The sequence below is a fragment of the Haliotis rufescens genome, unplaced genomic scaffold (assembly GCF_023055435.1).
Source record: "Haliotis rufescens isolate VD_foot unplaced genomic scaffold, xgHalRufe1.0.p SCAF_1, whole genome shotgun sequence".
In the NCBI taxonomy this organism is placed as follows: domain Eukaryota; kingdom Metazoa; phylum Mollusca; class Gastropoda; order Lepetellida; family Haliotidae; genus Haliotis; species Haliotis rufescens.
The window spans coordinates 30,496,386-30,523,867 of record NW_025963779.1 but is presented as its reverse complement, the minus strand read 5'-3'; the positions used below and the strand labels follow the sequence as shown (position 1 = coordinate 30,523,867).

Sequence of the window (27,482 nt, the reverse complement as noted above, 5' to 3'; positions counted from 1 at the left end):
CAAGGACTGGTCGGCTCAGAGTCAGTAAACTGTGTCTGAGTGGGGTATCCATGTTAAACTGCAGCATGGTATCTCAGTGAGCTAGCACTAAAAATCGGCATCAGTCCGGACTAGTACAAGCAGCCACACACACACATACACGTGCATGCACGTCGCTATATAAGTGCAATAATATTGGACGCGACGTTAAACCCCATTTCACCTCACCTCACTAGCTCATTACATGTTATTATTATTTACATACTCATGGCATTGGATATTTGAAAATTGCACAATTGCACCATGTTAATTGTAACATACTATTTGCATCTAAATACGTGAATCTTCATGGGTTAGCCCTTGGTCCCCTTAAAATTGAAAAGAAAATTGGCTAAATGGAATATTTATTTGGATTTTACTAAAGGAGTCAAACCTTCCAAGGTAAAATAATTGTTGTAAATACTGTTAATCTTATTTAACATATATTATTTAAATGGTGGTGCACTGTGCATGTTCAGGGGTAGACAGTCAAATAAATATATAGCCAACGTTGCTTGGAATAATGAGCATCATTTTGTATGATATAGACTCACGATGCTACATATGATGGAGTATTTTGTCAATAGACTTTTGAATTTCAGTTATGGCCTGTTTATCAGAAGCATTTTAGTTTGGACCATCTTCCCGGGGCAAGGGCGTTAACTGACTATAAAAGTCCACTTACATCTATCACTGCTTATGTTACATAGTGGTTGACATATGTAAAGTATTATGAACACATACCTCATGAAGTATTGTGGTTGAGATATGTACAATGTTGCATTCACACGAGAACTGTCACTGCTCATTAAGTATTGTAGTTGAGATATGTACAATGACGCATTCACGTGATAACAGTCACTGCTGTTGAAATATTGTGGTTGAGATATGTACAATGACGCATTCACATGATAACAGTCACTGCTGTTGAAATATTATTGAAGTATTGTGGCAGATATATGTAGAATATTGCATTCACATGATAACTGTAACCGCTGAAGAAGTAATATGGTTGAGATATGTACAATGTTGCATTCACACGAGAACTGTGACTGCTCACAAAGTATTGTGGTTAAGATATGTACAACGTTGCATTCACATGATAACAGTACTTGCTGAAGAAGTATTGTAGTTGAGATATGTAGAATGTTGCATTTACATGATAACTGTCACTGCTCATGAAATATTGTGGTTGAGATATGTACAATGACGCATTCACATGATAACAGTCACTGCTGTTGAAATATTATTGAAGTATTGTGGCAGATATATGTAGAATATTGCATTCACATGATAACTGTAACCGCTGAAGAAGTAATATGGTTGAGATATGTACAATGTTGCATTCACACGAGAACTGTGACTGCTCACAAAGTATTGTGGTTAGGATATGTACAACGTTGCATTCACATGATAACAGTACCTGCTGAAGAAGTATTGTAGTTGAGATATGTAGAATGTTGCATTTACATGATAACTGTCACTGCTCATGAAGTATTGTGGTTGAGATATGTACAATGACGCATTCACATGATAACAGTCACTGCTGTTGAAATATTATTGAAGTATTGTGGCAGATATATGTAGAATATTGCATTCACATGATAACTGTAACCAATGAAGAAGTAATGTGGTTGAGATTTGTACAATGTTGCATTCACACGATGACTGCCACTGGCCATAAAGTATTGTGGTTTTGATATGCACAATGGTACATTCACACGATAACTGTCACTGGTCGTGAAGTATTGTGGTTGAGTTATGTACAATGACGCATTCACGATGAAATGTTGTGGTTGAGATATGTACAATGATGCATTCACATAACTGCCGCTGCTTATGAAATATTGTTATTGATATATGTACAATGTTGCATTCACATGATAACTGTCACTGCTCACGAAGTATTGTGGTTGAGATATTACAATGTTGCATTCACAGAGCTGCCACTGCTTATGAAGTAATGCCGTGTTGTAATCACGCGGCAGCCAAACACTGCTTATTGTACGGTTTGCTGAGATCTGTCATTTCGACTGTGTGCGAGATAGTTGAAATGAGATATAGCCATATTGACTGAATCTATAAATCGCCCTATAACTAGATTCCCAAGAGATTTCTCTCGTTCAACATAATGATAGAATCCCATTGAGCTACCGAGACAAAGCAGTGTTATAGAGCAGTTGAGTCGTTGATATATGCACATACTTAAACTCACTCATTCGTCTTATCGATCAGGCGAGTGGCTGGAGACCGCGTCGTCACCGGTGCCAACAGACGCCAAGTGCAGCACGCCACCGTGTGAAGGGACGGTGCCAAGTGTGGAGATAAACACAAGTGATGTGAGGAGTTGAGACTCACCGTTCTACCTAGAACAGAGCTGTCCCGGACAAGGCATTCGTAGTACGCACACATTGTTTGTGATACAGCAAATAAGCTAACTAGCTCACGGATGAGACTTACAAGAAGAAATTAATCCTTCACCTGTATGACAGATTCAGACGGAAACTTATTGAGGTTATGACTTAGCAGCGGGACACAGGATGGTCTCCACGCGCCCCTGCATCGAGAGGTGACTCAATTCCACAAGTCCTCCAGTCCCTAAGGGCACCGACAGGTACTAAGGGGTTCTTCTGGAGATGGCCTGCGCAGTGGTCAATGTCACAGGTACGTTGCGTTAAAGTATTTCCTTAGCGTTGTGTACGATAAGGTGATGAATGTTGTTGTCGCTGTATCCTACCCCCTCATCATGCCACATCATACACTACTCAACCTTACCATCAATCCAGACCATCCCTTCCCCAACCCGAGCTTTTGGTGCCGCCCAGTTTATGTGGAGCATGAAGTGGCTGCACAGATCCGTGTAACTGAGATCCACGCAGAGATAAACTACTCACTGTTCCACCGTTACTCACGACCACATGAGTAATCAATACACGCTGAGTGACTTCTATTCACTGATGTAACCAGCCCGTGACGAGGCGACATAACGTCAGTAGACAACCGTCGCGGAGGGCATGCCACCTCAGTGCAAAACTCATCAGTATTATACGTGTATGTGATTGGTGCTGTTGTCAACAAAAACGAAGAAGTTTAAAAACCGGCATGAGGTGAACTTGTTTTCTGTACAACCGATTGTTGACAGTCTGACAACTCAGAAGATATCTGGGTGTGATGTGTGTCAGATATATGTGTATTTAGCTGTCCATGATTGGTTATGTCGTGGGTATACACCACGTTCAGCTTATCAAACTACTTGAGAATGTGTTTCTCCATGTGTACGTTGTACCAAACCGTGTGCCGTATCGTGTTTAGGCTAGCTGCAGCCGTGTGTCTAAACGTGGTTACAAACAATTCTCGGTGTAGAAAAATCCCCCAAAACACATATAACCTCTTTGCGGTGAGGGTTCTTGCTATAGAATAATCCCCCAAAACACATTTACCCTCTTTGCGGTTAGAGTTCTTGCTATAGAATAATCCCCCAAAACACATATACCCTCTTTGCGGTGAGGGTTCTTGCTATAGAATAATCCCCCAAAACACATATACCCTCTTTGCGGTGAGGGTTCTTGCAATAGAATAATCCCCAAAAACACATATACCCTCTTTGCGGTGAGGGTTCTTGCTATATAATAATCCCCCCAAACACATATACCCTTTTTGCGGTGAGGGTTTTTGCTATAGAATAATCCCCCAAAACACATATACCCTCTTTGCGATGAGGGTTCTTGCTATAGAATAATCCCCCAAAACACATATACCCTCTTTGCGGTGAGAGTTCTTGCTATAGAATAATCCCCCAAAACACATATACCCTCTTTGCGGTGAGGGTTCTTGCTATAGAATAATCCCCCAAAACACATATACCCTCTTTGCGGTGAGAGTTCTTGCTATAGAAAAATCCCCCCAAACACATATACCCTAATTGCTGTGAGGGTTTTTGCTATAGAATAATCCCCCAAACACATATACCCTATTTGCGGTGAGGGTTTTGGCTATAGAATAATTCCCCAAAACACATAAACCCTCTTTTTGCGGTGAAGGTTCTCGCTATAGAATTATTCCGCAAAACACATATACCCTCTTTGCGGTGAGGGTTTTTGCTATAGAATAATCCCCCAAACACATATATCCTCTTTGCCGTGAGGGATCTTGCTATGGAACTTATAATCCCCAAATTATTCTAAAGGCTTCTCACTGTAGACTAATTACCCCAAAACACATGCACCCTCTTTGAAGTGAGGGTTCTATCTATTGAATAATCCCCCAATAACCCATATACCCTCTTTCGGGTAAGGGTTCATGGTATAGACTAATGTACCAAAAACATATATATCCTCTTTGCGGTGTGGGTTCTTGCTGTAGACTTATTCTCCAATAACGAATATACTCTCTTTGTGGTGGGGGGTTCTCGCTATAGAATAACTCCCCAATAACAGATGCATACATTCTTATCCTGGTTATGAATATTTCATTTCCATCTTCGACCTATCTTTCAGTTGTCGATGCGTTTGTACCATAATCAGAGGGTCTCTTGCTATCGCGTGATACAGACGAAACACACTCCACGGTGTCCTGCAAAAAACATCAATATTTATTGCTGTCCGCTCAACATTAAGCAGACTAAATATACACTTTTCAGTGTTGTCCGCTGAGTACTGGACGTTGGTCAGGGACCAGAGTGCACCTACCCTTCGAACTACTGTGTTAGTTGAAATATAGCAGAATAACATCCCTTTTACTGTTGTGTCAGCTGACCGCTTGATATAGACCAGAATGTAATTCCCTTTTTTCTGTAGAGTCACCTGATTGTTCGATATAAACCAGAATGAATATCCCTTTTACTGCTGTGCCAGCTGATCGCTCGATATAAACGAGGATGCAAACCCCCTTTTACTGTTGTGTCAGCTGACCGCTCGATATAAACCAGAACGAGCATCCCTTTTTTAACGGTTGTGACAGTTGATGCCTTGATATAAACCAGTTTGGAAATTGGCGTACAGTTGGGCGCTTGGATCTCTGTTCGGTGTAGACGGTCTATGGAAAGAGAAACTACTTTCTCCTTCCGGAACGTGTATCCCAAGGCGCTGGCGTATTTGTCTCCAGATATGGTTGTAGGTGTTGGTGTTGACCGGATGCGGGCGTAGTACTGTCCCCGGTGTGGAGATGCGAGGGGTGACTGAAATATGACGCTAACGACGATGGACTGCTGATACATTTTCGATATAATCCCCTCCGAGATCCACACACTTTTGTCAACGTTGCTGGACTATCTGGATCACACTGGTGTAGAAGATGAGGTGAGGTGCGGTGAAATGGAGTTTAACGTCGCGTCCAAGATTATTGCACTTATATGGCGACGTGCATGTACGTGTGTGTGTTTGTGTGGCTGCTTGTACTAGTCCGGACTGATGCCGATTTATAGTGCTAGCTCACTGAGATACCATGCTGCAGTTTAACATGAATACCCAACTCAGACACAGTATACTGACTCCGAGCCTACCAGTCCTTGTTTTAGCCCCTTAATGCCGAGCGCCAGACAGGGTAACAACAAGTACCATCTTTAACGTCTTTTGGCATGACACGGCTGGGGATGGAACCCCGGACCTTCCGCTCCCCGGCTGGACGCTCTACCACTAGACCACGGAGGCGGTCTGGTGCAGAAGGCTTATCCTGTTGGTGTAAAATGTCCTCCACAAAAAGACGTCGTCATCATTTGCATAATGCTTGCCAGGCAGTTTCTTCAACTTTGGGAAGAGTTGGGAATCCGATGGCGCAACGTCTGGTGAATACCGAGTTCAATGTGTTCAAATCAAATTTACAGTTGTCCTTTCCATCCAGGGCGGCGACAACAGAAAACCGAATGTATCAACTTGCCAGGTGACCATTGTTTAGTCTCTGGCTGACAGAGTAAACCCTAGACTCCAAATAAGACAACAATTTAAACTAGGTCTGCTTCAAACCGATACCTGTGTGGCTGTTGGAGCTCTTTCAGTTGGAGACCATTTATGACAGCGCGGTAGACAATGTTGGACACTTTGATTACGAGAAAATACCCAGCCACTTTGATGCCTGTAAACACATGCTGCCTGGATGTGTATTTGATTCACATACAACCTGTTAACATGGAAAGTATTGTAGTTAATACATGCAAACATGGAAAGTATTGTAGTTAATACATGCAAATTGTTAAAGGCGTATCAATGATTAGGCTCAGAACGTTCCAGCCACCCCGAGTAGTTGGCAATTCTTGTTGACGTCTCCCGCTCCGGTGGACGTTCTGTATGACGGGCGCTGACGTGGGTGTCTACCTGATACGCACCATGATGAATATTGAAAAGTCGCTTTGGCGTTTACAAGATATGGAGACGAATGTATATTAGATCTGGACGTGGGTGTCTGCACTTGGGACTTCACCGGAAAAGAATGAGAATGTTCATTGCGTGGACGCCGGTGTGTGCATTACGATGCATATTTGTGTGTGTCTCGACCGGGTGATTAACAGAATGATCATAGCGTGTGGCTTATCGCTATAGAAGACGTCAGATAGAGATATAATATACCTTCTTAGTATACATCTATATTCAGGAAGAACATGCAACGATACATGTACGTGTAATACTTCATCGAAGTACGTAACGTCAAAGCATTCAGCGCCGAGTGGTATAAATTCATATTCACTAATCGCCTGTTATGTAAATCGTTAGGGGCAGTTATGTATTTCATCAGATGCTCCCGCGACACTGAAGTGGTGTATTGATTTCCCTTATGCTTAAGTGCAGCATCCACAGATTATCCTGCCAATTGTGTCCTTCATTAGCTATCATACAGGAAGACATAACTTGATATGAGCTGTTCCAGTAATGCATGTACATCAGTAATCCCCGAGTAGTACTCTACTGTTGCTGATCTGGCCATAGCTGTATCAGATATCTGGCTATCTGGGCCTGTCGGAATAGAACATGGCGGGTTATGACTGAATATAACATGGTAGATTATGACTGTCGGAATACAACTTGGTAAATTGTGACTGTCGGAATACAACTTGGTAAATTGTGACTGTCGTAATACAACTTGAAAAAATGTCACTGTCAGAATACAACTTGATAAATTGTGACTGTCGGAATACAACTTGGTAGATTGTGACTGTCGAAATACAACTTGGTAGATTGTGACTGTCGGGATTCAACTTGGTAGATTGTGACTGTCGGAATACAACTTGGTAGATTGTGACTGTCGGAATACAACTTGAAAAATTGTCACTGTCAGAAAACAACTTGATAAATTGTGACTGTCGGAATACAACTTGGTAGATTGTGACTGTCGGAATACAACTTGATAAATTGTGACTGTCGGAATACAACTTGGTAGATTGTGACTGTCGGAATACAACTTGGTAGATTGTGACTGTCGGAATACAACTTGATAAATTGTGACTGTCGGAATACAACTTGAAAAAATGTCACTGTCGGAATACAACTTGATAAATTGTGACTGTCGGAATACAACTTGGTAGATTGTGACTGTCGAAATACAACTTGGTAGATTGTGACTGTCGGGATTCAACTTGGTAGATTGTGACTGTCGGAATACAACTTGGTAGATTGTGACTGTCGGAATACAACTTGAAAAATTGTCACTGTCAGAAAACAACTTGATAAATTGTGACTGTCGGAATACAACTTGGTAGATTGTGACTGTCGGAATACAACTTGATAAATTGTGACTGTCGGAATACAACTTGGTAGATTGTGACTGTCGGAATACAACTTGGTAGATTGTGACTGTCGGAATACAACTTGATAAATTGTGACTGTCGGAATACAACTTGGTAGATTGTGACTGTCGGAATACAACTCGATAAATTGTGACTGTCGGAATACAACTTGGTAGATTGTGACTGTCGGAATACAACTTGGTAAATTGTGACTGTCGGAATACAACTTGGTAGATTGTGACTGTCGTAATACAACTTGAAAAAATATCACTGTCAGAAAACAACTTGATAAATTGTGACTGTCGAAATACAACTTGGTAGATTGTGACGGTCGGAATACAACTTGATAAATTGTGACTGTCGGAATACAACTTGGTAGATTGTGACTGTCGGAATACAACTTGATAAATTGTGACTGTCGGAATACTACTTGGTAGATTGTGACTGTCGGAATACAACTTGATAAATTGTGACTGTCGGAATACAACTTGATAAATTGTGACTGTCGGAATACAACTTGATAAATTGTGACTGTCGGAATACAACTTGATAAATTGTGACTGTCGGAATACAACTTGGTAAATTGTGACTGTCGATTACAACTTGGTAAATTGTGACTGTCGGAATACAACTTGGTAGATTGTGACTGTCAGAATACAACTTGATAAATTGTGCTTGTCGGAATACAACTTGATAAATTGTGACTGTCGGAATACAACTTGGTAAATTGTGACTGTCGGAATACAACTTGGTAAATTGTGACTGTCGATTACAACTTGGTAAATTGTGACTGTCGGTATACAACTTGGTAGATTGTGACTGTCGGAATACAACTTGATAAATTGTGCTTGTCGGAATACAACTTGATAAATTGTGACTGTCGGAATACAACTTGGTAAATTGTGACTGTCGGAATACAACTTGGTAAATTGTGACTGTCGGGATACAACTTGGTAGATTGTGACTGTCGGAATACAACTTGATAAATTGTGACTGTCGGAATACAACTTGGTAGATTGTGACTGTCGGAATTCAACTTGATAAATTGTGACTGTCGGGATTCAAATAGTCAGTTGTAATCACCAGAGATCAGGACCCGTTATAATACCAAAAAGCATGAGCCGCTGATACATGTTAATTAATCAACGTATAAGACATCATCTAAGTTTTAGTGATTAGTATCTGTCATACTCCCCTTAGGAGCACGGGTGAATCCAGGCGTTGTAGTCGCTGTCTTTGGTTCACGGGGCGCAGCAGGAACATAACCATTTCCCGTCCAAGTTACCCATGATCGTGGGTTAGAATCTCATTATTCGGGTATGGTTGATAAGTTTGTCAGCACCCCACCTGTGCTCTCTTCAGAGTCCTCCATACCACGCTGGCACGCCATGATATAACTGAAATGCTGTCAGAGCGAGGTAAACTAATTTCACTCAGTCACTCACTCATTCAAGACAGTTTAGATGTCGTGTACAGCGACACTGCACCTAGGGAACTGCCACAGTGCTATTCGTGGCCTGTTCCTCTTCTGTTATTACGATGTGCGTGTGTCGATACATGCATGTCAGATAACCTTCTTTCATTTACCACATATGTTTCCTGCTGTTAGGAAATTCAATTTCAAGCAAGCAAACATAAATTGTGCCTCTCTTGGTACATATATGTTTGGATTTGGATGTGTGTTGGTTACGCGTATTGATAGTATTTTGCACTAGTGAATCGGATATAGCCTATCTTATCCATTAGTATTTGAGTTGATAGGGAGAGGTTGCACGTCATGAGTATCAAGTGCAGATGTGGCACACTGAAGGCCTACCTCCCTGCCTACACAGCTACTCCCATAGCGGATATACAGCTGGATAAATGGGGATGGTGGCGTCCCTGGGGATGCGGATAGAGTTCACGTTCCATCGGAATGTGGGTGGGGACGGTGCCAGAAGAGAAGTCTAATTAGGGAAGGTCCATAGATCTTTCAGCTACAACATGACATCTACTGTACGACCTCTGCCCAGCGACAAGTGCTCCAGTCTCCACTGGACGTGAGGTAACAGAGTTACATATCTCTCAACCGACAGTAACAAGGTGACTATTACATGTCCATATTCTACTGGACTACCTAGCTGTACCCATGATTGAATCTGGGACCTATTGGACTACTCTGGCTGGACTCGATATAGAATAGACCGCCTACAGACAACAGTGATCACACAAAAAATCAACCGCAGTCACATGTATGATATATCGCTTCGGTTGTATACTTCCCAGGGCGCTGATAATTGAACATCATGTGCACAATGATCCATTGACTCTGGTAATTGACAACCACAGTCAGACACAGTCATCCATCATGATGTAGACAACCACAGTCAGACACTCATCCACTAGCTGTAGACAACCGTTGTCAGACACATTCACACATGATGCTGTGGACATCCACGGTCAGACACAGCCATCATGCTGTAGACAACCACGGTCAGCCATCATGCTGTAGCCAACCACAGTCAGACACACCCATCCATGATGCTGTGGACATCCACGGTCAGATACAGCCATCCATCATGATGTGGACATCCACAGTCAGACACAGCCATCATGCTGTGGACATCCACTGTCAGACACAGTCATCAATCATGCTGTAGACAACCACAGGCAGACACAGTCATCCATGATGCTGTTGACATCCACGGTCAGACACAGCCATCATGGTGTGGACATCCACAGTCAGACACAGTCATCAATCATGCTGTAGACAACCACAGGCAGACACAGTCATCCATGATGCTGTTGACATCCACGGTCAGACACAGCCATCCATCATGCTGTGGACATCCACAGGCAGACACAGTCATCCATGATGCTGTTGACATCCACAGTCAGACACAGCCATCATGCTGTGGACATCCACAGTCAGACACAGCCATCATGCTGTAGACAACCACAGTCAGACACAGTCATCAATCATGCTGTTAACAACCACAGTCAGACACAGTCATCCATCATGATGTAGACAACTAAGTCAGACACAGTCACCCATCGTGCTGTAGATATCCAGACAACCATGATACTGTTGAAAACCGTTGTCAGACAGTCTTTCGTGATGCTGTAGACAGCCACAGTCAGACACAGTCATCCATCATGCCGTGGAAAACCACAGTCAGACACAGTAATCTCTCATGCTGTGGACAACCGTTGTCAGACAGACAGTCATCGTGATTCCTGTAGACACACTCATCCATCATGCTGTGGACAACCCTTGTCAGACAGACAGTCATCGTGATTCCTGTAGACACACTCATCCATCATGCTGTGGACAACCGTTGTCAGACAGTCATCGTGATTCCTGTAGACACTCATCCATCATGCTGTGGACTACCTTGTGAGACAGTCATCGTGATTCCTGTAGACACACTCATCCATCATGCTGTGGACAACCGTTGTCAGACAGACAGTCATCGTGATTCCTGTAGACACACTCATCCATCATGCTGTGGACAACCGTTGTCAGACAGACAGTCATCGTGATTCCTGTAGACACACTCATCCGTCATTCTGTGGACAACCGTTGTCAGACAGACAGTCATCGTGATTCCTGTAGACACACTCATCCGTCATGCTGTGGACAACCGTTGTCAGACAGACAGTCATCGTGATTCCTGTAGACACACTCATCCATCATGCTGTGGACAACCGTTGTCAGACAGACAGTCATCGTGATTCCTGTAGACACACTCATCCGTCATGCTGTTGACAACCGTTGTCAGACAGACAGTCATCGTGATTCCTGTAGACACACTCATCCGTCATGCTGTGGACAACCGTTGTCAGACAGACAGTCATCGTGATTCCTGTAGACACACTCATCCATCATGCTGTGGACAACCCTTGTGAGACAGTCATCGTGATTCCTGTAGACACACTCATCCATCATGCTGTGGACAACCGTTGTCAGACAGTCATCGTGATTCCTGTAGACACACTCATCCATCATGCTGTGGACAACCGTTGTCAGACAGACAGTCATCGTGATTCCTGTAGACACACTCATCCATCATGCTGTGGACAACCGTTGTCAGACAGACAGTCATCGTGATTCCTGTAGACACACTCATCCGTCATGCTGTGGTCAACCCTTGTGAGACAGTCATACTGGGACAGATCAGTACTTACCGGACTACAGAATAACATACATTCAGTATTGTCAACATTTGAAATAACACTGGTGAAATCGAATAAAAGATGCCAGTCGTTGGCCTCTTCCATGCATGTAAATCCCTGGCTATGCATCCGCATTCTCTTTTGTCAACACGGATCGCCAGAAATCAATTGTTAGGTTGTCTTTATACAACACAGATCTCATTGCACTGCACAAGGGCCAACTGGAAGTCTAATGACGCAAGTTTACCAAGAAAAGTAGATCTGATTTCCTTTGTAAATATTTCATGAACACATTGGCCAGAGGGGCGTTATGAGCGTGGCCGGCAGGGGGCGCTAGTGTAGCTGGGTCTTGGCAAGAAGTATAATTGAACAGGAAACGTCTTGTAAGGGAACAGACACTTCATGGGGAGAGAAATAACATCCTCCGAGCTGGATACAAAACGGACAGCAGTCCAAAAGGCCAGGCTGCTATATTCCTCCCCTCCATGCTGTTTTGCGGTAAATTTTGCAGTGTGGCAACTTCTGACTGAGTTTCGAAGTGGGATTTCTCCTGGTCGCTCTCTTACTGCTAGGGTTTGATTTTATACTGGGGAGTCTTGAGGTTGATTTTTTTTAAAATTCACATTACATTAAACAGCTCCCCCTCCTTGGATTCCGAGAGTTTGCTAATACGTTTGTGACGCACGACAAACAACTGTACGAGCAGAGCCCAATTCATATTAGTTGCATATAGGAGGAACTAAGTAGAACCCATCGTGGGACCGTTTGACCGTATCATTCCCGACAGTATTGAGTTTATTCACTGAAATACGAAATTGCAGATGGGAATTGGATGCATATTTTTAGTGATATGGTTTAGATCCATCGTGAGATGTGGTTTTGTTTTGTCATTAGATGTGGGTTACTTCCATCATGTGATGTTGGGTAGTCTCATTATGAGATGTGGGTTAGTTTCATCATGAGATGTGGGTTAGTTTCATCATGAGATGTAGGGTAGTCTCATCATGAGATATGGGTTAGTTTCATCATGAGACGTTGGGTAGTCTCATCATGAGATGTTGGATAGTCTCATCATGATATGTGGGTTAGTTTCATCATGAGATGTTGGATATTCTCATCATGATATGTGGGTTAGTTTCATCATGAGATGTGGGTTAATTTCATCATGAGATGTGGGTTAGTTTCATCATGAGATGTGGGTTAGTCTCATCATAAGATATTGTTTAGTTCCATTATGAGATGTTGGATATTCTCATCATGAGATGTGGGTTAGTTTCATCATGAGATGTGGGTTAGTTTCATCATGAGATGTGGGTTAGTTTCATCATGAGATGTGGGTTAGTCTCATCATGATATGTGGGTTAGTTTCGTCATGAGATGTTGGATATTCTCATCATGATATGTGGATTAGTTTCATCGTGAGATGTGGGTTAGTTTCATCATGAGATGTAGGGTGGTCTCATCATGAGATGTGGATTAGTTTCATCATGAGATGTGGGTTAGTTTCATCATGAGATGTAGGGTAGTCTCATCATGAGATGTGGATTAGTTTCATCATGAGATGTGGGATAGTCTCATTATGAGATATGGGTTAGTTTTATTATGATATGTGGGTTAGTTTCATCATGAGATGTTGGATATTCTCATCATGAGATGTTGGATAGTCTCATAATGAGATGTTGGATATTCTCATAATGAGATGTGGGTTAGTCTCATAATGAGATGTGGGTTAGTCTCATCATGATATGTGGGTTAGTTTCATCATGAGATGTGGGGTAGTCTCATTATGAGATGTGGGGTAGTCTCATCGTGAGATATGGGTTAGTTTCATCATGAGACGTTGGGTAGTCTCATCATGAGCTGTTGGATAGTCTCATCATGATATGTGGGTTAGTTTCATCATGAGATGTTGGATATTCTCATCATGATATGTGGGTTAGTTTCATCATGAGATGTGGGTTAGTCTCATCATAAGATATTGTTTAGTTCCATTATGAGATGTTGGATATTCTCATCATGAGATGTGGGTTAGTTTCATCATGAGATGTGGGTTAGTTTCATCATGAGATGTGGGTTAGTTTCATCATGAGATGTGGGTTAGTCTCATCATGATATGTGGGTTAGTTTCATCATGAGATGTTGGATATTCTCATCATGATATGTGGATTAGTTTCATCATGAGATGTGGGTTAGTTTCATCATGAGATGTAGGGTGGTCTTATCATGAGATGTGGATTAGTTTCATCATGAGATGTGGGTTAGTTTCATCATGAGATGTAGGGTAGTCTCATCATGAGATGTGGATTAGTTTCATCATGAGATGTGGGATAGTCTCATTATGAGATGTGGGTTAGTTTTATTATGATATGTGGGTTAGTTTCATCATGAGATGTTGGATATTCTCATCATGAGATGTTGGATAGTCTCATAATGAGATGTTGGATATTCTCATAATGAGATGTGGGTTAGTCTCATAATGAGATGTGGGTTAGTCTCATCATGATATGTGGGTTAGTTTCATCATGAGATGTGGGGTAGTCTCATTATGAGATGTGGGGTAGTCTCATCGTGAGATGTGGGTTAGTCTCATTATGAGATAAGGATTAGTTTCAATATGAGATGTGGGTTAGTCTCATCATGTGATGTGGGTTAGTCTCATTATGAGATGTGGGTTAGTCTCATTATGATATGTGGGTTAGTCTCATCATGTGATGTGGGTTAGTCTCATTATGAGATGTGGGTTAGTCTCATTATGATATGTGGGTTAGTCTCATCATGAGATGTTGGTTAGTTTCATCATGAGATGTGGGGTAGTTCCATTATGAGATGTGGATTAGTTTCATCATGAGATGTGGGTTAGTCTCATCATGAGATGTGGGTGAGTTCCATCATGAGATGTTGGATAGTCTCATCATAAGATATTGTTTAGTTCCATTATGAGATGTGGGTTAGTTTCATCATGAGATGTGGGTTAGTTTCATCATGTGATGTGGGTTAGTTTCATCATGAAATGTGGGTTAGTTTCATCATGAGATGTGGATTAGTTTCATCATGAGATGTGGGATAGTCTCATTATGAGATGTGGGTTAGTTTCACCGTGATATGTGGGTTTGTTTCATCATGAGATGTGTGTGGCTTACTTCCACACCGATAAAGGTTTCTTTTCTTTAACGGCTACTTAAGTCATTCTATCCATGACAGTTAAAATATATGTTGACAGAGAGACAGATTTTTTTCCTCTAATCGATTTAGCTTGCAATTCGGTGTCTTATACCGTGTTCCCGCAATGCATAATCAATTGTCCATGTAGAGTTATTTCCCTTTGAACACGCAACCGATTTTCCTCTGACTCTGTTTTCTTCACCGCTTGACTTCTGACATATCAGAATATTTTCTGGTTTTCAATTCCGATATTAACTAGAATATCGACTATGCATAGAGACCACGTACATAATAAACATTGTCGGTATAAACACGCAACTGCTTCCGTTGCCATACACACTGTGCAGCACAGAAAAGCTCCTTGCATCATTAGTTTAACTAGCGTGAACATTAATGCCTCTTTGTTTGAAGATAGCTTGAATCAGAAGCTTACCGATGTGTCGTTTCTTCTTCAAGCTCCATACAGCGATAAATCGTTCATTGCGCTTTCTTCGGCGAAGGAAGGTTCGTGCACTTTGATGGAGCACCAACAAAGAAATAGTTTTTTCGTGCTATCCAAATTGATCCAGGCCTTTGACACAAGTTCACAACACACGTTTCTAATTTGTTTATTTTTATTTATGTTGATTTTTTAACCAAATTCTTAACAATGACATGCCATTGGAGCCTCATGGCACCGGTGGGTTTTGTTACTGGCATGTCGAGGTGTGCAACTACGTCTCACTGCGCATGACTTGTATACTGACTACATCCAACGCTTACTACTGGAATCAAGGGCCAAATAAACACCACCCCCCCCCCCCCCCCCCCCGAGGTCCTTAATTCCGACTGCGATTATTTAAAAAGGATTGTAATTTCGTTCATAATACGATACCCTCTCCTAACAATTATGTACAAACTGTAAACTGCTACATATGTTATCGCCATCACCATTACCATCCAGGTACACGGGAAACCCAGTGGGCTATGGCGGCGTTATTTGCTTTGTAGAATTATGTCCCTTTGTTTTGCCAGGATCCACAGATAACAAATTTGAATCTTCGATTGTGATCCTTTGTTGTCAGTACCTTATTTGTGCTCATGGTTTTTTTCAAAGTTATTATTGTCTACGACCTGCGTCATTGAACATTCTCCAACATGATTGTCACAGTGACATAACTGAAACATTTCTCAAAGCGGCGGTAAATCCAGCTTGCTCACTCATTCGTGTTGAATCAACGTTCCCCAACGTGAATATATTCATCGGTTAAGTCCAAAACTAAACGTGACAGGGTACACGAGACAATCAGAAGTCTCTCAGCCATAAGGATTGCTTATTGAAGCTGTGGTCCAATTGAGCGGTCGTTAGTGCAGGTACTCCTCAAGCATATAAACTCAGTCAGGGTCAGCATGCCCCATAGCGTATACTAGCGGGAAATTAGTAGCTGTGCTTCACATAAAGTGGTGTTATGTATTGAACATAACAACATAATATTTGGTCATTTGTCTGATCAATATTTCATTATAACAAATTAATTGACCAAACCCATGCCTGGTAACAGGAGACAGCGACACGCCCTAAAAGGGGTTGGCGTAACAACTCAATTAACAATGTCAATATGGAGTGTGACAACTATTTGCGTTGATACAGGCGAGGCAGCGGCGGCTCAGTGAAGACACCAGATGATTGGAAACAGCCTGGGGGATGCTGTTCCAAATGTCAACCAAAGATTAACCAAATTTACTTTGCGTTACCGGCTGGTTCTGATCCTGTCGTAGGCGTTGGTCCAGCTCGTCACAGAGAAATTTGGAGAAACAGCCGGCCATGGTAGTACTCCACTAATTTCTGCCTCGAAAAGTATGTTTCAACATGTGCAGTGTGTGGGTGGGCATTATCCTGCTGCAACGTGACGTTACGTCCCGGCATTTTGCACAAAGGATAGAACATGATTTGAATGATGTCGTCCCGGTAGCGTAAACCATTCGCGTGGCATTAACATTGGTGAGTTGTGTTCTCCCATGAGGTGTGATGCCATGCCATACCATTACACTTCCACCTCAAAACTGACGACGTTGAGTAACGCAAGCGTCGCTTGAACGTTCTCCTGAACACCTGCCGGTTCGCCCCAATTATGTTTCTAGGTTTGTCAGCACCATACCCGTGCTCGCGGATTTCAGCGAAGTGGTAAACGTCTTACACCTGCATCACTTCGGGCTTTCCTCCCACATTTAGCTGACACGCCGTGATATAACTGGAATACTGTTAAAAGCGGCGTTAAACCCAACTCACTCACTCACTCGCTCACTCCTGAACACCTGTAAACCCTTGCACGACTACCAGAGTTTGGACATATATGTGAACAGTATACTGTGCCAGTCTTGTCTTCTGAACCTCAGATGATGCCTACACCAATCTAGGTGTGTCTGACGGTGACGAGGAAGCAAAACTGGGCGTATCGCTGGACGTCGGAACGGATGTGCTCCTTCAACCGGACACGTACGGTCCTGACACAAATTGGTCTCAACCCAGGAATTGTCCGAGCTGTTAAGGTGGCAGTTTGGAATCGATTCCGTAGATGCATCAACCGAATATGGTTCACTTGTTGACATGACGTCTCACTTGGACGACTGGCCCATGGCAAGTCATACATGTTGCCCCTCTGTAGATAACGTCTCCAAAAACGTTTTATGTTTCGATGAAAAATAGAATATCTGGCAACTTCGTTTTTCGCCATACCTGTTTGCAACATACGCACGGCACGTAGAAGTTGATTTTCAGCAAACCAGGGCATTGCGTTGTGTCCTATTTTAACACCTACACGTTGTGTCCTACCTCATTACCTACACGTGGTGTTCCATCTCAACACCTACACGTTGTGTCCTATTTTAACACCTACACGTTGTGTCCTACCTCAACACCTATACGTGGTGTTCCATCTCAACACCTATACGTTGTGTCCTACCTCAACACCTACACGTGGTGTCTCATCTCAACACCTACACGTGGTGTCTCATCTCAACACCTACACGTGGTGTCCCATCTCAACACCTACACGTGGTGTCCTACCTCAACACCTACAAGTTGTGTTCCACCTCAACACCTTCACGTGGTGTCTCATCTCAACACCTATACGTGGTGTCCCACCTCAACACCTACACGTGGTGTCTCATCTCAACACCTTCACGTGGTGTCTCATCTCAACACCTATACGTGGTGTCTCATCTCAACACCTATACGTGGTGTCCCACCTCAACACCTACACGTGGTGTCTCATCTCAACACCTTCACGTGGTGTCTCATCTCAACACCTACACGTGGTGTCCTACCTCAACACCTACAAGTTGTGTTTCACCTCAACACCTTCACGTGGTGTCTCATCTCAACACCTATACGTGGTGTCCCACCTCAACACCTACACGTGGTGTCTCATCTCAACACCTTCACGTGGTGTCTCATCTCAACACCTTCACGTGGTGTCCCATCTCAACACCTACACGTGGTGTCCCATCTCAACACCTACACGTGGTGTCCCATCTCAACACCTTCACGTGGTGTCTCATCTCAACACCTACACCTGGTGTCCCATCTCAACACCTACACGTGGTGTCCCATCTCAACACCTACACGTGGTGTCCCATCTCAACACCTATACTTGGTGTCCCATCTCAACACCTACACGTGGTGTCCCATCTCAACACCTACACTTCGGTGCAATTTTGAGTGGTGGGCTAGTATTCTTTTAATATCATATTAAGTGACGGATCTTGTTAACATTGCAATTCAATAAAACCAAAACAGTATTTTAAAGTTCCAAACTTGTCTGCCAGATCACTCAACACATATTGTGTAAATAACCAGATGTGTCCAAAATATATATATGCTGTATGTGTTATCAACACTTGAAATAGAAGAACTGCAGCAAATACATTAATACTGTTTAAGCATTTAACTTGATAGACACCGTAACTTACATTACCATTAAAAAACGTTGCACTTGTATACTACACAGAAACTACTGAAATATAAAGTGTAAGAGTGTCCAGACTTAAACCATGAAGGAACATTGTGTAGATAATTAAAGCCTGAATTTCACATACTAACACTGTGTGTTTAGGATTACGTATCAATGACGTATGTAACATGGACACAAACACGGCCGACCCAACACAGGAGAACTAGTTATATATTATCCAGTTGTTTTCCACACTTTCTCATACATATTCGTTAAACCCTAAAGTCTCTGATACTATCGGGCATGAGCACGAAACACAATACAGAGTTTACTCATGTACATTAGCAGTGTGGGCGCGTCAGGCATGATGGATACGTTTACACTGCAATGCCTGCTGTGTTGGCGAGCTGTGGTATCCTTCATCGGGTCCCTCCAGCGTCCCCTCCCAGAAGGACCGCGTAGTTAACACACTTTTACGCTGTGCCAGTCTTCACCAATCTGCCTCCTTCCGCTGTTGTCACAAAATCAATGTTCCGCTGGATGTGATCTACGTTACAACAAGCTCAGGCCATCTCACATTTGTTGGATTATTTATTTGTGTTTTGCGATAACGGCAGATTCAAGAAGTTTCAGCTTCTAGGCCCTCAAGAGCAATATGTCATGGTTGTCGCCCACATGGCTTCAACTCTGTGGTGGGGAGATGTGTGGAAGGAAAGTTGGAATGCTTTAGGGAAAGGAGAGGCGTTGAATGGAAGAAGATGGGTTACATGAAGGAGTGATGTTGGACGGACGGACATGTGTTAGATGCAAAGGCTATGTTGGGTGGAGGGATAGGAGGAGAGATGTTTAGAGAGAGGTTAGGTAGATATTCTAGTATTTTAAGGAAGATATATAGGAAGGAAATTTGATCGATGGAAGGAGGGGTGTTAGATTGGGAGCGAAATGAAGGATGCATATTTGATGGTAGGGGAGTTATTTTGTTAGAGTGATGTTTTACAAAATAGATGTTTTGAGGAATGAATGATTAAGGATAGATGTTGAGTTGGAATGACATGTTTATTAACAGGGAAATGTTCAAGTGGGTATGTTTTCCACAAGGGGTGTGTTTAGTGGAAGAGGATGACACGTGTCAGGGGGAAGAGAGATGTTTCAAGAGAAAGGGATGTTTACTAATGGAAGGGGGGATGGTGAAGGGAAGGGGTGTCTTGGGGGAAGAGTAAGTGGGTGGATGTACGGGTGTATTGGAGGGTGGCTGGCTGACTGGGCGTGAGTGAGTGAGTCAGTGAGTCAGTGGTTGGGTGGACGGATGTATTGGTGGGTGGGTGAGTTGCTGGCTGACTGGGATGTTGAAGGGAAGGGGTGTCTTGGGGGAAGAGTGAGTGGGTGGATGTACGGGTGTATTGGATGGTGGCTGGCTGACTGGGCGTGAGTGATTGAGTGAGTGAGTGAGTCACTGAGTAAGTGAGTGAGTGGGTGGGTGGACGGATGTATTGGTAGGTGGCTGGCTGGCTGGCTGACTGGGATGGTGAAGGGAAGGGGTGTCTTGGGGGAAGAGTGAGTGGGTGGATGTATGGGTGTATTGGAGGGTGGCTGACTGACTGGGCGTGAGTGAGTGAGTGAATGAGTGAGTGAGTGAGTGAGTGAGTGAGTGAGTGAGTGAGTGAGAAATATAAAGTTAAATATTAACACCGACAACAAGAAGTCCTCCAACGACATGCAGGGGTGATGATATGTAGCAGCAAGAGTTCTCTCCCTTCCGATGTAATGCTTTGAACACCTGAAACTGTTCAGTGCCAGAGCGGTCACGTGTGAGAAAAATCAAAATTCTAAAGATATCAAAAGAAACATTTTGAATAAACGTCAAATCATGTAGCCTCGTCGTGCACTTACTAATGAGACAGGGGCAATTTGCTGTTGACGGTGGAAGTTTGCTGTTGTCGGTAGAAGTTTGCTGTTGTCAGTAGCAGTTTGCTGTTGACGGTAAAAGTTTGCTGTTGTCGGTAGAAGTTTGCTGTTGTCAGAAGAAGTTTGCTGTTGACGGTAGAAGTTTGCTGTTGACGGTAGACGTTTGCTGTTGTCGGTAGAAGTTTGCTGTTGACGGTAGAAGTTTGCTGTTGACGGTAGACGTTTGCTGTTGACGGTAGACGTTTGCTGTTGTCGGTAGACGTTTGCTGTTGACGGTAGACGTTTGCTGTTGACGGTAGACGTTTGCTGTTGTCGGTAGAAGTTTGCTGTTGACGGTAGAAGTTTGCTGTTGTCGGTAGAAGTATCCATGGACAGTCGCCGGCCAAAGTCAAGGATCTGAATCATTACATTGTTGGCGGAGTCTTGCTCGTATAAAGCGATTAGTACATGAGCGTGTGTTTGTCATATCGATTTTACGAAAAAGTAAAAAAGACGACACAGGAACTGTGGCACGATTGTATCAACATGATACATCGAACTGGTGCTGCAACTTTACACGGTACGTCATCCATAACCTTGTCTCGCATACCCAAGCCGCATGACACTAACGTAGCTTCTTAGAAAATTATGGCTGTAGTTCTTGTGGTATTTTTAATGAGCCGGTTAATTTGATAAGTAAGAGAGCTTTAAAACACAATGCGATACTTATTTATCTTGTGTCATTATATGCGTTTTTTTTGCTACTTTGCAAACGTAAAAATGGAAGCAAACTTCTCTTGTGCTTTTCTTCCTGCATCCATCAATACTAGCAGGAAGTGTACTTAGACTTCTAATGAGCAGAGATGTACAGATGACGTCAGTAGACGACAGCTCTTATAGATGACCAGCTTCACCCTCTCAGTCGAGGCCCCTGGAGGCACGCAGTTTACTCCGCTAGTGGCGCCCCCTGGAGTCATACACATCACCCCGTCGGTGATTCCCCTGCTGTAGGCAACACACACTACAACTCCAATCTTCTCCAGTCGGAAATCTTTAGACACATTCCCTGATGGGACGCAGGTCAACTAACGGATTTGTCTCCAGGTGGCCAAGTTGTGTTTTACATTGCCTAAGCTTCAACTTGCACGATGATCAATGACAAGCTTTTCTTGGACATTGGTTCAAGCTGTACTTGGTACGACCCACAACTCTAAAGTTGTATACAGCTGCAGCCAGATAGTCCATGTTTGGATCGACGATCTGCGCTACAAAACCGCTAGGTGTAGACGTCTTTCAGCACAATGAGTCTGGAAGATATCAAGGCGTCTTTCAGCACAATGAGTCTGGAAGATGTCAAGGCGCCTTTCAACACAATGAGTCTGGAAGATATCAAGGCGTCTTTCAGCACAATGAGTCTGGAAGATATCAAGGCGTCTTTCAGCACAATGAGTCTGGAAGATATCAAGGCGTCTTTCAGCACAATGAGTCTGGAAGATGTCAAGGCGCCTTTAGCACAATCAGTCTGGAAGATAATGAGGCGTCTTTCAGCACAATGAGTCTGGAAGATGTCAAGGCGTCTTTCAGCACAATGAGTCTGGAAGATAATGAGGCTTCTTTCAGCACAATGAGTCTGGAAGATATCGAGGCGTCTTTCAGCACAATGAGTCTGGAAGATATCGAGGCGTCTTTCAGCACAATGAGTCTGGAAGATATCGGGGCGTCTTTCAGCACAATGAGTCTGGAAGATATCAAGGCGTCTTTCAGCACAATGAGTCTAGAAGATATCGAGGCGTCTTTCAGCACAATGAGTCTGGAAGATATCGAGGCATCTTTCAGCACAATGAGTCTGGAAGATGTCAAGGCGTCTTTCAACACAATGAGTCTGGAAGATGTCAATGCGCCTTTCAACACATTGAGTCTGGAAGATATCAAGGCGTCTTTCAGCACAATAAGTCTGGAAGATGTCAAGGCGCCTTTCGGCACAATGAGTCTGGAAGATATCTAGGCGTCTTTCAGCACAATGAGTCTGGAAGATGTCAAGGCGTCTTTCAGCACAATGAGTCTGGAAGATGTCAAGGCGTCTTTCAGCACAATGAGTCTGGAAGATATCAAGGCGTCTTTCAGCACAATGAGTCTGGAAGATATCAAGGCGTCTTTCAGCACAATGAGTCTGGAAGATGTCAAGGCTTGAAGATATTATTGCGTCTTGCACCACCAAGGGGCTTGTGGGTGTTAAGTCGTTTTTCAGCACAATAAGTAACGCGAGGCTTTACGATATCAAGGCGTCTTTCGGTACTTCATGGCCTGATGATATCAAGATGTCTTTTAGTACCGCGAGATTCTTGGCGATAACAAGATATCTTTTATTACCAAGATTCTTGAAGAAATGTTTCCCTGGTTCTGACTCGATTATCTATGTTATCGACTATATGGATGTCAGCGACGTTGAATATTTACTCTTATACAGAAATGAAGCCAGATATAGATACTTGAATACATGTAACCCCGGATATCGCAGATATGCCTGGCATGAAGCTAGATATACATGCCTGACATGATACTCTCCATACATGTTAAACATGAGGCTAGATATACATTATAACATGTTACATATAACCCCAGATATCGCAGATATGCCTGGCATGAAGCTAGATATTCATGCCTGACATGATACTCTCCATACATGTTAAACATGAGGCTAGATATACATTATAACATGAGGCCAGATATATGTGTATATCATTTGTCTAGATATGCTAGTATCTGCCTGGACATGAGGCTAGATATACATTATGACATGAGGCCAGATATATATGTATATCATTTGTCTCGATGTGCTAGTATCTGCCTGGACATGAGGCTAGATATACATTATAACATGAGGCCAGATATATATGTATATCATTTGTCTAGATATACTAGTATCTGCCTGGACATGAGGCTAGATATACATTATAACATGAGGCCAGATATATGTGTATATCATTTGTCTAGATATGCTAGTATCTGCCTGGACATGAGGCTAGATATACATTATAACATGAGGCCAGATATATATGTATATCATTTGTCTAGATATGCTAGTATCTGCCTGGACATGAGGCTAGATATACATTATAACATGAGGCCAGATATATATGTATATCATTTGTCTAGATATACTAGTATCTGCCTGGACATGATGCTAGATATACATTATAACATGAGGCCAGATATATATGTATATCATTTCTATAGATATGCTAGTATCTGCCTGGACATGAGGCTAGATATACATTATAACATGAGGCCAGATATATATGTATATCATTTCTATAGATATGCTAGTATCTGCCTGGACATGAGGCTAGATATACATTATAACATGAGGCCAGATATATATGTATATCATTTGTCTAGATATGCTAGTATCTGCCTGGACATGAGGCTAGATATACATTATAACATGAGGCCAGATATATATGTATATCATTTGTCTAGATATACTAGTATCTGCCTGGACATGAGGCTAGATATACATTATAACATGAGGCCAGATATATATGTATATCATTTGTCTAGATATGCTAGTATCTGCCTGGACATGAGGCTAGATATACATTATAACATGAGGCCAGATATATATGTATATCATTTGTCTAGATATGCTAGTATCTGCCTGGACATGAGGCTAGATATACATTTTAACATGAGGCCAGATATATATGTATACCATTTGTCTAGATATACTAGTATCTGCCTGGACATGAGGCTAGATATATATTTATAACATGAGTAAAAGATACATGTATAAGATGAGGCTAGATATACACGCCTGTCATATTGCAAGATAGATGCATGAGGCTAGATAGAATCTATACATAGGGCCTACATTGTTATATTACATGAGGCTATATAAACATCTATACATTGTATATTACATAAGGCTAAATATATACATGACATGTGGCTAATAAAGAACCATGCAATGACAGTTTTCATGTTTAGATGTAATGTCACCATTCCTAAAAATAATAACTTTATTCTTGTCTAAATTTACCATTTAATAGCATAACAAAAATAATATAATATCCTCTATTTCTTGAGCTTGAAATAATAGACAAATAATCCACTACAAAACTCCTACCTTATTCTTCTTGACAGCCCATTTATGAACTCAGCATGCACCCTTGTCTGACACCAGTACTGGTTCAAAGCATGGAGTTTCACCAGATACTGATTTTACAGACGCCTTGACATCGGTATATACTTTTAAGCATAAATTACAATTTACCAGGACAGGCTTTACTAAGAAGAAGAAACAGTAATTTTCCTATCAGCATAATCAAAGGTTCTTTTTTAAAGTCAGTGAAAAGACCTCTTGGTTTACATTAATATTTAGTGCATGGAGTTTGCAGAAAGTAAAGCTGTCATTAACAGTGGAGTAGTTTGGCTTAAAGTGAGCTTGTGTTGCTTCAGCAAACAGTTTATTTAAGTCGACCCATATTCGTAATGGTATTTCTATAAAATTTGTGAATACTTTTCAAAAGACATTTAATAAAGAGATTCCACATGACTGTCGAGATCACTCTGTGAACAGTACTTGAATAACGGAATTATTATTCCCACGTTCTACGAGGCCTTAAATATAGCTGTGTAAAAAATATTTTATTGTAAAGTAAGTGAAGGTATGGTACAAGAACATCTGAGAATATTTCAAATTTCAAAGGACCACCGTTGTCCCCAGGGGCCTTGTCACGCTTCAATTCTTTTATTGCTTCAATAACTTCTTAATTTGTTATAGTTCCGTTAAGAGTATCATCTGTTGACATGTTTTTTTATTCAGTCATCACAGGAATTAGATTACTACTGCCTCTGCTTAACCGCACAAAATTGTCTTTATTTAAGTCAGCATTATTCTCTGAATCGACACCACAATTAAACCTTTTATATTTTTTAAGCGCTTGGTATTTTGTTAAATTTAGTATTGATGATGAAACCTACCTAGTCAGCGAGCCTGACCACCAGAACCCGTTAGTCGCCTCTTACGACAAGCATAGTCGCCTTTTACGGCAAGCATGGGGGGCTGAAGACCTATTCTACCCCGGATCTTGACAGGTCTGTGGCTATATATACATGCCTGGTATGAGGCAAGATATACATGTCTGGTATGAGGCAAGATTTACATGTCTGGTATGATGCTAGATATACATACCTGGTATGATGCAAGATATACATGCCTGGTACGAGGCTAGATATATATGTCTGGTATGAGGCTAGATATACATGTCCGGTATGAGGCAAGATATACATGTCCGGTATGAGGCAAGATATACATGCCTGGTACGAGGCTAGATATATATGTCTGGTATGAGGCTAGATATACATGTCCGGTATGAGGCAAGATATACATGTCTGGTATGAGGCAAGATATATATGTCCGGTATGAGGCAAGATATATATGTCCGGTATGAGGCAATATATACATGTCCGGTATGAGGCTAGATATACATGTCCGGTATGAGGCAATATATACATGTCCGGTATGAGGCTAGATATACATGTCCGGTATGAGGCAATATATACATGTCCGGTATGAGGCTAGATATACATGTCCGGTATGAGGCAAGATATACATGTCCGGTATGAGGCAAGATATATATGTCCGGTATGAGGCAAGATATACATGTCCGGTATGAGGCTAGATATACATGTCCGGTATGAGGCAATATATACATGTCCGGTATGAGGCTAGATATACATGTCCGGTATGAGGCAATATATACATGTCCGGTATGAGGCAAGATATACATGTCTGGTATGAGGTTAGATATACATGTCCGGTATGATGCTAGATATACATGTCCGGTATGAGGCAAGATATACATGTCCGGTATGAGGCAAGATATACATGTCCGGTATGAGGCAAGATATACATGTCTGGTATGAGGCTAGATATACATGTCCGGTATGAGGCAAGATATACATGTCCGGTATGAGGCAAGATATACATGCCTGGTATGAGGCAAGATATACATGTCCGGTATGAGGCTAGATATACATGTCCGGTATGAGGCAAGATATACATGTCCGGTATGAGGCTAGATATACATGTCTGGTATGAGGCTAGATATACATGCCTGGTATGAGGCAAGATATACATGTCTGGTATGAGGCTAGATATGTATGTCTGGTATGAGGTTAGATATACATGCCTGGTACGAGGCTAGATATATATGTCTGGTATGAGGCTAGATATACATGCCTGGTATGATGCTAGATATACATGCCTGGTACGAGGCTAGATATACTTGTCCGGTATGAGGCAAGATATACATGTCTCGTATGAGGCTAGATATACAGGCCTGGTATGAGGCATGATATACATGCCTGGTATGATGCTATATATACATGCCTGGTATGAGGCAAGATATACATGCCTGGTATGATGCTAGATATATATGCCTGGTATGAGGCAAGATATATATGCCTCGTATAATGATAGATATACATGCCTGGTATGAGGCAAGATATACACGTCTGGTATGATGCTAGATATACATGCCTGGTATGAGGCAGGATATACATGCCTTGTATGAGGCTAGATATATATGTCTGGTATGATGCTAGATATACAT

The 27,482-nt window shown here is 42.2% G+C and overlaps 1 protein-coding gene across 2 annotated transcripts in view; it reads left to right on the top strand.

The window, feature by feature from the left end:
• The first annotated feature begins 2,297 nt into the window (after positions 1-2,297).
• Positions 2,298-27,482, top strand: part of LOC124123945 (protein unc-13 homolog B-like) — a 212,886-nt gene continuing 187,701 nt past the window's right edge. For both annotated transcript variants that reach the window (XM_048394578.1, XM_048394571.1), the window contains exon 1: positions 2,298-2,682. In XM_048394578.1, coding sequence (XP_048250535.1) covers positions 2,655-2,682 — 28 coding nt within the window. In that variant the 5' untranslated portion in view covers positions 2,298-2,654. The remainder of the gene's footprint in view (positions 2,683-27,482) is intronic.